We start from the raw sequence: 16,780 nt of genomic DNA on the forward strand, positions 1-16,780 counted from the left end.
TTAGGAAGAACAAACAATAGGTTATATGAAGGAGAGGATTGAATCAGTGACTTAGAAGATGAGGTAATCGAAAATACCACTCAGAAGAGCAACAAGAAAAAATAATTTGAACAAATGAGGATATTTTAATGGGCCTCTAGGACAACATCAAGCTTACCAACATTTCCATCACAGAGGTACCAAAAGGAGAAGAGAACAAAAAATTGAAAACCTATTTAAAGAAATAATGACAGAAAACATCCCTAAACTGGTAAAAAAAAAAATAGACATACAAGCCCAGGAAGTGCAGAGAGTCCCAAACAAGATGAACCCATAGAAGTCCACACCAAGACATATTATAATTAAAAATGCCAAAGGTTAAAGACAAGGAGAAAATCTTAAAAGCAATTAGTTACGAGGGTGTTGCCATAAGACCATCAGCTGATTACTCAGTAGAGATTTTGCAGGCCAGATGAAATATTCAAAGTGATGAAAAGCAAGGTCCTACAGCCAAGATTACTCAAACCAGCAAAGCTATCATTTAAAATCAAAGGACAGATAAAGAGTTTCCCACACAAGAAAAAGGAGTTCATCATCACCAAACCAGTATCATAAAAACAGAGAAGGAGGAGGGGGTAAGAGGAGGGGGATGAGAAACACTAAAAAGATAAAAATTATAAATAATAAAATAGCAGCACTACATATTTATTAACAATTACTTTAGATGTAAATGGGTTAAATGCTCCAATGAAAAGAATATAGGGTCTATAATGGATAAGAAAGTAAGACCCTTACATATGCTGCCTACAAGAGACTCGCTTTAGATAAAAAGACTCACACAGACTGAAAGTAAAGAGATGGAAAAAGATATTTCATGAAATGGAAAGGAAAAACAAACAAACAAGAAGTTGGGGTAGCAATACTTATACCAGAAAAAATAGACTTTAAAGCAAAGGTTACAACAAGAGACAAGAAGGACCAAGTAATTCTACTTCTCAGTATTTATCCGAAGAAACCCAAAATACTACTTTGAAAGTATATGGCATGCATATGTTCATTGCAGCATTATTTACAATAGTCAAGATATGAAGGCATTCTGGGTGTCCATCAATAGATGAATGAAGAAGAGGTGTTACTTATATACAATCGAATATTCGCCACAAAAAACGAATGAAACCTTGCCACCTGTAGCAACTTGGATGGACCTAGAGAGTATTGTGCTGAGTGGAGTCAGACAAAGAAAGATAAATGCCATGTGATTTCACTTACATGTGTAATCTAAAGAACAAAATAAACAAAACAGAAATAAACTCATAGATACAAAGAGCATTTTGATGATTGCCAGATGGAAAGGGGTTAAGAAATAGAAACTGGTAGTCACAAAATAGTCATGGGCATGTAAAGTATAGCACAAGGAATATAGTCAATAATATTGTAATAACTATGTGTGGTGTCAGATGGGTGCTAGATTGATCAGGGCAATCACTTCATAAGTTACGTGAATGCATGCCTCTTATATTGTACATTTGAAATTAATATATTGTATGTCAACTGGAATTAATTTTTTAAAAGTTATTTAAAAACTTTGTTTATAAATTTGAAATGATTTGAAGTTATGCCTCTAATCTAATAACTCTCCCACTTGAGGCAGAGTTACAGTGCTTGTCCATGACTTGGGATAGACTTATGCTGCATATGTAAATTCTCATTATGTAAGAGTTGGCTTTCTCTTTCTCATCTTTTGAAAGATCTTATTTAGGAACAGTTGTTATTCCCTTTCAGGGCCAAACACACACACACACACACAACGGCATAAGAGGATCAAGGAAACATTTTTTCTTTGCCGTTTTGGTGTAGGCTAACCAGAAGCATTTCGAATAGCCAATGATGTAAGGGCCTTCAATCCAATCACAGGCCAGCCTCCTTCTCATACGCCTTTATGAACATTTGTGACTCTGTGTGAATATCTGTGCATACATCAGTGTATGTAACTTCATGTGCCCCAGCATGTCTGTTCGCATTCTGATATAACACCTGTTAAACTGCAGTGCTAAATAACTGGTTATTGCTGTAGCTTTAGGGCTAATTCTGTAGAATATAGTGTAATCTCCATTCAACACAGGTGGGTAGAGATAATAGGAAGATGGATGTCTGAGGAAACAGTGCATTTCCTTGAGATCATTTTTAATTGTCCAGAGAGAATAGGTCATACTAAAGAAATTTAGCCTTTAACCACTAAAGGCACTATTTGGAAAAGTTCTACCCTAATCCTTTTTTCTGCTACTCTGATTTTTTCCTGCTAGTTGCAGCCAGAATAAATACTTACAGTCTAAGACCTAAGTCCCAGAGAATAGTCTGAATAAAGAAAGCTCGTCAGGGCTTTCACTTCAGCCTTGTTACATGCAAAGCGAGAGCCTCTCCTGTTGCTTTACTTTCAAACCTGAAGGCATCAAAGAGGCAGCCAGGTCATCTTTGATTTAAACTCTCTTTTCCTCTATTGTCAACCTCTACTATTTCTCACCTTTTAAAAAATTAATTCTTCAGAAAAGTACTACTGTAAAGTTGGCCCCAAATGGTTTACTTAAAGAATGGTTTTAGTGCTCTTGTTTAAAGTACCATCCTGTAAAGCCTTTATCATTCTTGATACAAATGGGTCATTCTTCATCTGCAGAAAAAAGTACCAGACACAGGTATCAACTGGGGTGGGAAGGAGGAGAAATACTCAAATGACTAGAGCCTGGCTGAAGGAGAGTCCTCTCTTAGTTGGAGAGTTGGTGATTCTATGAAGTGGAAAATGCAAGAGGAAACTTTTGGACCTGAACATCAGTGACCCCTAATATTCTCCTAGCCCTAATAGTCACCCCCACCCTCAAGCCGACCAACACCCCCCAAGACACATATTGTCAAACACTTAAAATTTTTTCATAATAGCCTTTAATACTAAAATGCATTAAATTTTTAAAGCAGAGAAAACACATTTAAAGGGGAAACAGAGAACCACCAGATAAAAGGAAACAATGTGGCAGATAACACCATTTAAAACATAATTGTAATAATTTAATAAAGCTGCTTTATCATCATAAAATAGACAGAGTGGTGATTCTTTTTCATCTTTTTTTCTTTTTACAATGTTTCAATCACTGTGAAAATGTACATAACATACAGATCAGCATATACAACAATTTTATCTTCATATCATATCAGCAACAGAGACTGCATAATGAGACATACTGCACTTGCATCCCTCTAAATTTCCACCCTGGTTTGACAGGTAAACAGTAATAGTGTCATCAGGCTCATTCCCCTCACTAGAGGAGCGAAGGCAAAAGCCTTTTGCAACTAATACCTTAGCATTCAAATAGCACACAGAGGTATTTGTTGCTGAATTTCTAGCTTGAGCTAGTCTGGCTCTTGGTCATTAAAGTCTGTATCCTAGCCTTCCACAACTGAACGCCAGCCAATGCCAGTAAAAATTTACTTAACCAGTGCTATATTGGTGTTAGCTGGTTTGTTTGCTAAGGTTGACAGCAACTTTCAGTTAGTAGCAAGGTCATCTTTAATGCCAACACGGCTGGAGCAACAATCAGCATCATCAATTTTCCCTAATGACCTACAGTGCTTTCCAATCAAGATCAGGTTTGTGTGGGTTTTTCTTTACCAAGAGCGCCTCACAAAATATCTTTCAGACAAGGTGGTTGATTTTCTTTGTTTTACAAAAGCATTATGAGTTCTATTTGAAATTAATTCATTTTTGCACAACAAGTGACCCACAGGTCAATTCCAGCCTCACAAGCAAAAAAGAGAGCTGCAACAACTTCATTAGGACAATGTGTTTTGCTCTGGAATATTTCATTATCAATATAAAGCCACCCAGTCCCACCCCCACATATCCCCTTTGATTATTACTTTGTTACATACTTAAACTAAAGAACAACATCTCAATACACTTCAGTGTCAGCAGATACAATTTGACTCATGAAATGACATCCTTAAATGTAATCTTACCAAGAAGGCAAACACTAGGACTGTATACAATGGACTTCTTAAGCTCATTTATGCCAATTTTTCAGTCATTTAGGGTCTTATTATCCTAGGTAAAGAGCCAAGTGGACCAGACTTGTCAGGATGCTTTGGGGAACATTCAGCATCAAAATGATCCCCATAAAGGAATTGTAATTCCAGTCGGAACTTCTATTATGTACAATAATAATCATTTTCCCACCCTGGATGCCCAGTCGAGCTATTCTCTACACCTCTGCCTCTCCAAAAAACTGCTCTTTGTGGACCACTTTTGTTTTACTCATTAATGATGTGATAGAGCTATATGAAAAGTTCAACTGACTTGCCTTCATATAATCAGTCATATGCTGAAGTAACACTACCAGGATGATATTCTGGATGGTACCAGTTTTCAGTGTTCTAAGTCGTACACCCTTTAACATTTTTGATTAGTAATCAATAGGTCATCATGTCAATGAATTAGTTTAAATAAGCACCTTAAGTGCAATCAGCTCTATTAGGCAAATTTACTCTGAAGCAGAGATATTCAAAGTGTAGTCCCTGGCAAGCTGCATTAGCATCACCTGGGAAATTTTGAATAGGCAAAGATTCAGATCCCACCCCAGACCTACTGAATCAGAAACTGTAAGGCCACTGAACTGTGCTTTAACAAACCCTCCAACTTTAGTGGGCATCTGATTCATATGGATTGTTAGGCCCCACCCTCAGAGTTTCTGCTTCATTTGGTCTGGGTGAAGACAGAATTATCATTTCTAACAAGTTTCCAACTGAAACTGTTGCTGCTGCTCCAGGGATTACACTTTGAGAACCAGTGTCCTTCAGGTATTATAGGATCCCTTGGCCCAATACCTATCTGGGCAATAAGGTGAGCCGTACTTTACTGGCTCTAAGAGGATAAAAGGGATGGTAAGTTTCATTCTGAACAGATTTCAAAATTAGTCAGTATAAAAAAAAAGAAGAGATTCCACATAGCATGGTTCCCCTCTCCCTATATTCCTTGTATATAGTACCATCCCATACTTGAGGAAAAGCAATCAACCAAAGCAGACTAAACCCTTTACAACTCATGAAGAAGTTTACTTGCCTAGGGATGTGCTCAAAGTGGTTCTTAGCAAAGCAAGTCATACCTCAACATCAACTCCTCCCCAAAACGGACAGCAGAATAAATGGAATAGAACTCCCCAGTATTTTGGAACTGAAACTGCTCCCTCATATTTAAATTAGTAACATGTTTAGAGAGGGAAAAGGAAGAATATTTGGCCCTTTAGCCTTTGTGACTTTTCATCAGATGTGTTGAAAAGAAAGAGTGAAAAATACGAGCCAAAGGGAAATTTAGGATCCTTGCACACAACTCCTATTTGCAGGCACAGACTATCTATAAAACCAGCTTACAGAACCCTCATAGAATGCAGTTGTGCTTCTGGGAGAATGTATACATTAGACAATTATAGAGAAAAAAAGATATTTGCTTAATGAGGGGAATTCTCTGAACATGCTCAATAAAGGATCTGGAAGCCAAAAATACCTCTGCCCACCAAAAAACAAAGTATTTTGATAGGAAAAAAAAAGATAAGTTTGTAGCTGGAAACTGAATTCTGAAAAAAAATGGAGACAAAAAAGACAAGAGAAAAGTAAAATCAATACCACGGCTACTCTAACCATTTTAAATTTAGCTGGTAAGAAGTATGGTAAGCCAGTGGCCTCTCTGGCTCAACAGCCACATAATATTCCCACTTGCCACAATCTTTTCAACTTCTTGATTCCCACCAAACATTGTATGAAATACACCTTATAAAAACAATCAAATTTGACATGCAAGTGACCTTGAGGTGGTAGTTTACAACATAATATCAGGATGGATAAGTTAAGGAACAATCTAAATTCTATAGTCAGCCATCATAATGTTAAATGAAAAAAAATGATTTTAATGTGTTAATCAAACAGTAACTTGCAAACAGAAATACCTACCTAATTCAAAATTTACTAATAAAAAATGAATCAAAAGGAGAAAAAAGAGTGCATGAGAAAAAGTGAAATGAGCCAAAATGTAGATGTCACATTCATCGATCTCTAATTGTTTCAGTTTCAAAGGGAAATTTGCAGCCACACCAATATTTTGCATGAGGTAGTATTCAGCACTGAATAAGAAATAAAGATAAATTTGTAGCTTCATTATAGGTTCTTTTTCAGAAATATTCTCCCCTACCTAATCCCATCTCTACTTCCTTACCATCCCCCTCCCTTAAAGCCCTACCCCCGTACAAGAAAACATTCCTAGTAATGTATAAAGCCAGGAACTCAGGCAAAAATAACTAAAACATTTAAAAGAGCTGACTTACCTATCTACACTTAAAAAAAATACATTGTCTTCTGCATTCTAGTGCTCTAACCTCTAAGCCTTTTTTCTGGATACTCTTGAATTTCAAAAAAATGAAACAAATGAGAACAGAATTGCAAAACTTGTTTCTGTAGAAACAACTCTTTAAAAACCAAGACAGAGCAAAAATGACATATTTGTTTACTTTTAAATAACAAACTCTTAGGCTGCAAGAATACTATGTTGGCTATTGAATATTAATAGACGGTTAATAAATGGGGGAGTTGGAAAATGATAAACAAAAAATGTGCATAACAAACTTATTAATAAAAAAGGTGTATTCCTAGCCTACAGCAAACAGTTAACTAAATCTAAAGAATTTTTAATAGTTTCCTGTTCATATTTTTAATTTTTATAAAAGTATTAGTCATAATAAAAATGAGTTCAAGTGTCTAAGTGTCTCCATAGGGAAGGCACAGTAATTGGATTAGTGATGTTATTACCTGTTACCTGTCTTTTCCTAAACGTATACTCTGTACTGCTTACTCTATCTCAGTTATAATCCTATGATACAGAGCAACATGGAGTCCTCAATTCCAGCCCATGACATGCTTTGTAGTGTAATTCTAATTGTGACTTGGAAACACTGAATCAGGAAATGTGTGTCTAAAAATATACTAATTTAGATCTCAAAAAAAAATCAGTCTTTTTGAGTTTTAGATGATTGGAGATGGGGAATTTCTAAGCCTGGAAACTGATAACTTCAAGAACGACTTTTGTTCAACTTTACTGAAAATTAGAAAAATTGATCTCATAAAACTTTCAGCATATTATTTCTGACAACTGCAAATTAGATAGTAGAATATCCAAACATAACTTTCTGCAGTGATCTATTAAAGATCTGAGCAGAAGACTGAAAGGCAGGCAAAATACTCTGCAAGGTGGTAAGCAATCACTACATAGGTATCTTTCAAGAGTGAGTACTCTCCAAGTACTCATTCTATGTGTGGTGTTGCTCATTTACTTGCCTCCTCAATTGTTTTCACTTTTGTTTTTGTCTGTAGTTTTATTTATTTTTTAAGAAAAAAAAACAACCTCTAAAAGCCTTTGTCATCACCATACACGTAGCAATTTGCAATATCAAATACAACAATAGCACAGCTAGCAAAAGGATTCTTAAAGCAGGGGTGTCCACAGCAAAGTAGCGGCATTGGAAAGTACTCAAGCTTCAGAAACAACCTTTTTGAGGGCTTGTTTTCACATCACTGAATCAATGAATAGTACACAATAAATTACCATTAACTTGCCTACACAACAAATCAGTGGCGAGCTTATTAAAGGTGTCCAGAACGGTTTTTTTTGTTTTTTTAAATGTGATTCTCCACAAACAATGGTAATTTATATTATAATTTAGACATAGAAAAATATATAAATTCAAATACTTAGTACATAATACTTTTCACAACTGAATTTGTCTGTTTCCCCAACATCAAGGCCCCATGAACAACTCAAGCCAAAGCTAATTTACTCCCACTGAACACCCCCACTGCCTGTTGAAATGAGAGGGATTGTCACAAAATGATAGTCATTTGTAAGCAATAGATTTATGGAAAGCTCTGAAATAACAGCCACTCAAGAACCAACTATTGGTGAGCAATTAAAACAATCAGCTCCTGCTTCTTCACTAGCCATCATGATTTCTCTCCCTTCTCCAAGACTGGCTTAGAGAACTATATCCTTCAGACGCTTCACACCAGGAGACTCTTTGTCATGAACCTCCTTCAGAATGGGGTTGACCTCATGCATGACTTTCTCACTGTCAGCTCCACGGGGCTCAGCCTCAGAGGGACGAGAAGGGCCATTGTTGACATACTGCTCCAGATCGCGAGCTGGCGGTGCCAGGGCAATGGTGTAAGACACAGAAGGCTTGGTAGGCAGAGGGCTCTTGAGGTGCAGGGGGGAGGTGACAGGACTAATAGCTTCACAGCCATTGCCTGCTTCCCGGATAGCGCCATTGACCTTAGGGCTGCAGATGGTCACATCAACAGTCCTCCTGCCTTTCAGGGTGTGCCTCTCCTCAGCTGGGTGATCACTGACATCTTTTCCAAAGGTTGCAAAAGTCCGCTTGGTGGGGCCACAGTCATCATAAGCCTCAACATCTGCAGCAGTAGCTTCAATGGACAGTGCAATGATGTTCCTCACATGCTCAGGGGACTTGGAGCGTGTGGGCATGGGGTTCCGGGGCATCCAACATCTGTCAGAGTGGCCAAGAATCCGGCATTCTTCCCTGCAGTGAAATCCTTCACTTTGATCTGTTTGAAGAAAATAAAATGTGAGTTTCATCATCAGAATTTCCCTGGAATAATAGTTACTCCCCAATGTTCTGGTTTCTTAGGTACCCACAAGTGCTTCTGGAAAATGGCACTTTTGGTAGTCCTTTATTGCCTTTTGGGACAAGTGTGAAGAATTGGATTTTTAAAAGGCTGTAGACCTCCTCCTGTCTACTTTTCCTTTTTAAAAAATTATTTTTATTGTTGTTTCTACTGCTGACAAAACTAAAAACCTAAAGGGAAACACATTATGATGAAAAATATATATTTAAGAAAAGTTCACCCTGAGTATCCAGGTGCTGAAAGTCAGCATTTTTATCAACAATTCCTAAAAAATCAACTATGTTTGAAAGTGGTTCCAGAAGAAGAGGAAGTGGAAGCAGAGCAGAAAATATAACAGTCAGTATATCTGAAAAATTTTGGCCATATTTTGAGCAACAACACTGCCAACCACATTTCCACCCTACCTGTCAGTGATACAGTTTAATTTTAGGTTGGTATCATGTTGTCTTTGATATCACATCAATTCCTTTTGACCACCAGTCCCACCAGCCAGTCTCTTCACTAAGTGATTTACATAACTTGATTTCCCATCAGAAGGAATATACTTCCTTCTGACCCATAAGCTTAAATTGGTCCTATGCACACGTCACTCATAGGTTGAATATCATTTACTTATACCCAACTAGCCATCCCTCCTTATCTTCTTTATCTGCAGTTTTATTAGGGTCATATTTTATAAAATAATCTTCCATGGATTACTTTAGCCCTATCATAGGAAATCTTAGCAATTTGAGTTCATAATTATTGATGAGATATGTATTTCTTTTTTCATATCAGGTTAATTTAGGGTTAACTTCTGCCTGTCCATAGGAAGGATTGTTAATCTCAATGTCTGGTTTATGCCCTAGTTTTCCAGATCCATTTATATTTATTTATATTCTTGCATGAGGTTGACCTAATGGAAATTTTCATCACATTCAGTATATAAAAATATGAGCACCTTAGCATTTATAAACTACATTGGGACAGGGTTGGAGGAGGTGAGGAGATAAGGAAGAATTACAAAGACAAAATACATGTCTCCAAAAAAAGTTGTAATATATATTATGATTGTACTTTTGCAGGGGGAAGAAGTCTGCAATTCAGAGTCTTGTGTGATATTAGTCTACATATAACATGCCTTCCTTATATGCTTATAGCTTTTTGTTTGTTTCTTGATTATTTTCAAAGAATAAAAGGCATATAAAAGAGTCATTGCTCTGCTTCATTCATCAAAGGTCATTTTGGCAAAGGGGTACATGCAAGGATGCTCAAGAAATAATGGTTGATTTGGGTGTATGCTTATCATTTGGAGAAAAGGCATTGGTAACAGCTAAATGTCAAGGCATAATGCATGCTGAATCCAGATTTCAACACAATTCTGGGAATGGCCTTTGACCTAGTTTAAACTACTGGAAAGCCAAACAAAGGTAATAGTTCTTCCATGTACCTGGATATAATTTGTTGATTTATATTCGAGATGACTATTTTAGCCCCATTTCAGTGCTAGAGAATGAAACACTCAGAATTTTTCAGTCTGGAACCAAATAATAACTGAGCATTATCGCCAACCAGATAAATGTCTTCCATATAAATAAGACCATGTTTCTACAAACTCCAACAGAGTTCCATGTCAGGGGTGCATGGCCTCTTCTGCAAAATGAATGGTTTTTCAAAGCACTTTCTCTGCCTCTCCCCTACAAACTTCAGTGCTGCCATCTATCTGATAGCCTATCATCTTATGTTCCTGGGAGGCAAAAAGCATGAAAGCAAGGGAAACATCTTAGGACATACTTAAGAAACACTTAGTATAGACCTAAATGGTATGAGTGGAAGAGACTGTGGCTGATCCACCAACAATCAGTTTTATCCATATCTTGTGCTTTTCCCCCAGAGGCCCAGGATCTATCCAGTAGAACGGAATTCACATCTTTAAAATTTTCCAAAAATATCTTTATTCCTCTCTATCTTCTGAGACCCATCTCATAACTTTCAAAGTAATAGCTCCAAAGAATTAGTGTGAGGCAACCTGGGTGTCCATTAATGGATGATTACATAAAGAAGAGGTAATACACACATACAATAAAGTATTAATCAACCATAAAAAAAAAGAATGAAATCTTGCCACCTGCAACAACACGATTGAACCTAGAGGACATTGTGCTGAATGGAGTAAGTTGAGCAGAAAAAGACAAATGCCACATGATTTCACTTAGATGTGGAATCTAAAGAACAAAATAAATGAACAAACAAAACAAAAACAAACTCATAGATACAGAGAACAAATTGATGGTTGCCAGGTGGGAGGAGAGTTAGGGAAATGGGTGAAAAGGGAAAGGGATTAAGAAGCACAAACTGGTAGTTATGAAATAGTCATGGTGATTGATATGTAGTATAAGGAATATAGTCAATAATATTGTAATATTGTAAGTATGATGTCAGATGGGTACTGGGTTTATTGGGGTGATCACTTGGTAAGTTATATAAATATCTAATGTTGTATACATGAAACTAATATAACATTATATATCAACTGTAATTTAAAAATAAAAATATTTTAAAAAATAAATTTGATAATCTAAACCAAAAGTGGAGAGAGAGAGAGAGAGAGAGAGAGAGAGAGAGAGAGAGAGAGAGAGAGAGAATTAGTGTGAGTGTTCCTATGAGGGTAGAGAGTAAGGAGTTCTAAGTAAAGTAACATTTCAATAAATAACTTGTTTCTACAAATCTGAGCAAGTGTCTCCTAGAAGTCAGTAAAACTAATATCCAGAAGGCTCTGGGATCCCTGTCTTTTTTGTCCCTAAATCAGGACACAGAGGCATAGAGCCCTTAGCCTTTGAGTCTGGAAACATGAACATGTGACCAGCTATGAAGAGGAAATTGCAGCTGACCTTTACACTGATATTACAGGTCACTTGCTCACAGTCCTAAAGCAGAACAGTAGTGAACTACAGCCTAATAGATTCCTTTTAATGGGTTCCACATAAAACTCTCATTTATTTTAAGGTTTTAGCATCAGGTGGCTGTCTTGGAATTTGGAGACATAGTTTTGTTTTGTTTTTTAAGACAGTTCAGTAGGAAAATTCATCCATGTGTCACCCCAAATCCAAGTACAGTGCTTTTTCACTATAGTAGGCTGCTCCTAATGAACAGCAAGAGGAAACCTGGAGCCTAGGCACAGAGTGAGAGCAGAGACCTCAGTGACAGACACCTCAAAGATCTTAGGAATCTAGAAAGACCAGAGCAGGGAACCCAGTCCTCAGATTCTTCTCTGCAAAGAAGGTACTTGCTTTCAGCTTATCCACTGCCTAAGTGAATAAATCAGTCTCTGGGAAGAAGAAAAAGTAAACTTACTCAGTGCCCCCAGGAATACAATCAGTCTAAGCTTACTTACCAATCTCATTAAGCCTACTTTGGCCATATATAAGCTAGAATAACATGTAGTTTTCTTGGATTAATTATATGAACTTGTTATTTGCATTGCTCTTACCTTATACAATTGAAAACTTGAATCTAAGAGATGATTTACTAATAACGGCTTATCTGGTACTTTTATATCTCTATTTTGTTAAAGCCTTACCAAGAGTAGTGACTTGGTGCTTATCATTTTAGGTATCAAACAACACCTGTGACATCTGTGTCACTATAACAGAAACAGAATCTAACCTAGCTTAAGTATTTATAGCCATATGAAATATGAAATGGAACATGGTGAATATAGATAGGTAGAAAAATGTCTTCCCAACCCATGATAACCTACATTCATAAATGTACTGCATATGAATTACCTTTTAAAAATCAAAACGTCGATTTAGTAAGAATTTAAGTGTCTATTAAAAGAACATCACAATACCAAACCCCTTAAAAAGAGCAATGAAGGCAGTTTAGATATAAAAAAAAGCAAAGAGACTACTTCTGGAATTGTATAGGGCTGGTAGAGATGATGTATAATGCATGTCATCATGTAGTAGCATGGCTGGGCATAAAGGTATGAGACTAGAGAGGAACTCTTTGTATAATCAAAATTAATTGTCAAGATACCGGCTCCATCTGAAACAGAAGTAGGCTAACAATTCACTAATTGCCTGTTAAGATTGCTCTTATGAGCTTTTTGTGACTCTATACCTTGCTACATGTTTCTATGAAAGTACTGACCTGAGCCTAGGCAAAGCAAAATGTAAAACTCTAAATCCCACACAGAGTTGTGGAAATTCAAACATACTATTATGTATAGATAAATTCAAAGTACCTATGATTAGGGGTGAATGACGAATTTGCGAATTGGTTTTCTCTGCTGATGAAATTTTCTCCAAGATTTTCAAAATAAAATAACATAAGTGAACAATTTTGGAATAGGGACACACATCCTTAGTTTGAAACAGATCAGATTAATTAAAAAATAAATAAATAAAATACAGAGAGATTCCAGTCAAGATGGCGTATAAGGTAGATGCTGTGCTCGCCTCCTCTCAAGACCACATCAAAATTACAATGACACTATAGAACAACCATCGCTGGGATTCACCTGAGGTCCAGCTAAACAGAAGTCCTAAAACTGAGGACATACATAAGAAATAACCTTGAGACTGGTAGGAGGGGAGGGATGTGAAATAGGCTGGTCCAACACCTGTGTGTGACTGTCAATAATCAGAATTATCTTGCTTGAGAATTATCTTACAGAGTCCCATCCCCTGGAGGAGTAAGGTGTACCAGCTCCACAATGGGCTCCCCAGCCAAGAGTTCCAGTTCCAGGATAGAAGTCCTCACAACCTCTGGCTTTGAAAACCAGTGGTGACTGTGGCTGAATAAGACAAAGGTCTATGAGAGTTGCAGACGTTTCTCTTAAAGGGGTCATGCACAGAATTACTCAGTGACGGACTCACGTACTCTGGGCTCCAGTGCTGGGACAGCTGCTCAAAAAGCACCAGGGATATAGGAGTAAGAACTGAGTTGTCAGGTTCAGGGTAAGGGCTGGAAGGGTGGCTTTGTCCTGGACAGAAGTGCTAGTAGTATCCATTGTTCTTTGGTTGAGCCCATCCAGCTCCCAGCATGCAGATGTAGGTGGCTACCATATCTGAGTCTCCATCAACCTGGCTAACACAGGGTGCTCCACCCCAGTGATTCCCTAAGACCTCACCCCTCTCAACTACCAAGCACACACAACCCTCTTCCAGTGGATTTTCCATACAAACAGCCTGTCTTGGCTCATGCTCCAGACTTTCCAAAAATCTCTCGAAGGTTGACAAACCCCAAACAAGCAGTATCTCATTTCGGTATGCTCCATACCTCTTGCTGAATAGCCCCAAACCCGGAACTAGTGGTAAAAAGCCTCAATTTCTGGCTTGGCCTCTCAAGGTACATATAAGCCCAGCACAGGTGGCACCCATTTGCGAGTTGCTTTGTGACTCTTTCCAGGTGGCCCCAGAAATTCACAGGCTACGGCTGAAATTGGCCTATAGCTGAGCCCCTCCCAGGAGGCCCTTGGGCTAGCACACACAGTGGTCTGTTTCAACATTGCTGGAGTACCATTCAGGGCAGTATCTGAGAAGGACACACCCAAAGGGGAGACTGGCAAGCACCAGAGCCCTGCTGATGTAAATGCTGCTCCATAGGGTCAGCCCCTACAAGCCAATCCTCACAACCAATCAGCCCAAGGGTCAATCCGTCCCATCAACATGCGAATGGAAAACGAGGCTCAACCACAACAGGAAATCACACACAACCCATACAAGGGACATACCTGGAGCACCTCACTCAGATGATAAATGAAGACTGCGCCACAGAGCCCCACAACACACCTATTAAATAATGACACTCTGCTAAGACCGGGAGACATAGAGGCCCTACATAATACACAGGAACAAACACAGAGTGGAAAGACAAAAAAAAACATATCCCACATGAAAATAAAACAGAACAAAACTCCGTGAAAATAATTCAACAAAATGGATACAAGCAATTTACCATATGTGGAGTTCAAAACCTGGTTATGAGGATACTTGATGAACTTATGGAAAGAGTAGGTGAACTCAGTGAGAAGTTTAACAAAGAGAGAGAAAACATAAAAATGGAGATGGAAAACATAAAAACGAACTAGTCAGAAATTAAGAATACAATATCTGAGATGAAGAGTACGTTAGAGGGAATCAACAGGTTAGATGACTGAAGTATCAAATGTGTGATTTAGAGGATGGGGTAGTGGAAGACACCCAATGAGAACAGCAACAAGAAAAAAAAAAGAATCTAAAACAATGAGAATAGTTTAAGAGGGCTCTGAGACAACATCAAGCATAACAACACTCACATCATAGTATCAGAAGAAGAGAAAACAAAAAGTTGAAAACCTATTTAAAGATTAATTATGGAAATCTTCCCTAACTTAGTGAAGGAAATAGACATACAACCCCAGGAAATCCACAGTCCCACCAACAAGGAACCCAAACAAGACCACACCAAGATACATCATTATTAAAGGGCCAAAGGTTAAAGACAAAGAGAGAATTTTAAAAGCAGCAAGATGAAAGCAGTTAGTTACCTATAAGGGAGCTCCCATAGGACTATGAGCTGATTCCTTAACAGAAACATTGCAGCCCAGAAGGGATTGAAATTAAATATTAAATGTGATGAAAAGCCAGGATCTACAATTAAGATTATTTTATGCAGTGAAGCTATCAATTAAAATTGAAGGACAGAGTGATGTCAGAAACATGGTGGAGTGAGAGATGTCCCCAGATCTTAACCCTTGAAACAAAAATAAGTTGAACTTCTAAAACTCAATAAAAAGCTCCCAACCTGCACACAAGCACATCCGAACAAGAGATCTGCAAATCAGAGTGACCACAGACCCAAACCATGGAAGTCAGGCAGTTGACTAGGGGAAAGAAAAAAGCTACCTATCACAGCCGAATCTCCATGCAGGAGGAAAGGGAGGGGAGAAGGCGAGGTGAGTTCTCTGAACAAGCCTGCCTGAAAGAGTTATGAACTACAGGAAGCACTAGTGCCCAGGGATCAGGAAAGAAAGCAGAGAAGTGGGAATGGCAGAGAAACAACAGTTTTATTACCAGCCATAGTTGCAAAATGTCAGGCCAAGCTGCAGCTTCCAATGCCAAACCCAGAGGAAATCTCCCCACATATCTTTCAAGAACAAACACCACGGAGCCCCAAAGGAATCTGAGCAAATGCTACTGAAACTGTCATTAACACTGACAGGGATAGAGACTGAGTGTAGCAAGCATAGTTGAATATTTATAAGAAAAAAAGACATTATTAAGACTTTATATAAAGAGGAATCCAAGAGACTTGGATGTCACCTATTGAAAACCAAAAGAAAAACGCCTTTTTACCAAGAGGTTAAAGAGAAACCTTATATAATAAATCTTTCTGGGGAAAAAAAGCAGAATACACTTCCATTAAAGCCCAGGCAGAGAAATAGTCCATTAATCACCATGAACAACCAAAGGACAAGGCAGCTCAGAAAGTAAGAGAAAAATCTCCAGAAAATAAGCTTAAAGACATAGAAATATGTGACTTAAATGACAGAGAATTCAGGATAGTACTTCTGAAAAAGCTCAATGAGATCTAAAATTATTGATATTAACAATTCCAGGAATTGAAAAACAACCAGATCAGCAGAATGAGTTTTTTAGCAAGGAGATCAAAACCCTTACAAAGAATCAAATAGAAATTTGGAGATGAATAACAGACTAAAAGAAATAAATAATGAAATAGCAAGCTTGGGAAATGGAGTTGACCAAATTGAGGAAAGGATCAGTGATATCAAAGACAGAAATCTAAAAATGTATCAGAAGGAAGAAGACAGAAACAAAAGAATGAAAAATAATAAAAGAGAAATACAAGAACTAGCTGCTACCATGAGGAAAGAAAAGGGAGCAAGGATTAGAAAGCATTTTCTGGCAAATAGTTGATGAGAGTTTCCAAAATTTAAGGAATAAGCTGGAGCTTGGAATTCAAGAAGTCAACAGAACATCCAATTGTCTCAATCCAAAAAGCCTTCTTCAAGACACATTATATTAAATTTCAAAAATCAATGACAAAGAAAGAATTCTCAGGGCAGCCAGGGAGAAGAAAACAG

General features: G+C 37.7%; 1 protein-coding gene across 2 annotated transcripts in view; it reads right to left on the bottom strand.

Annotated features, from left to right (window-relative positions):
- Positions 1–2,917: 2,917 nt before the first annotated feature.
- Positions 2,918–16,780, bottom strand: part of PCDH19 (protocadherin 19) — a 112,221-nt gene continuing 98,358 nt past the window's right edge. For both annotated transcript variants that reach the window (XM_016131514.2, XM_016131513.2), the window contains exon 5: positions 2,918–8,628. In XM_016131514.2, the coding sequence (XP_015987000.2) occupies positions 8,039–8,628 (590 nt within the window). In that variant the 3' untranslated portion in view covers positions 2,918–8,038. The remainder of the gene's footprint in view (positions 8,629–16,780) is intronic.

This window comes from Rousettus aegyptiacus, unplaced genomic scaffold (assembly GCF_014176215.1).
Source record: "Rousettus aegyptiacus isolate mRouAeg1 unplaced genomic scaffold, mRouAeg1.p scaffold_m13_p_9, whole genome shotgun sequence".
NCBI classification, from domain to species: Eukaryota; Metazoa; Chordata; class Mammalia; order Chiroptera; family Pteropodidae; genus Rousettus; species Rousettus aegyptiacus.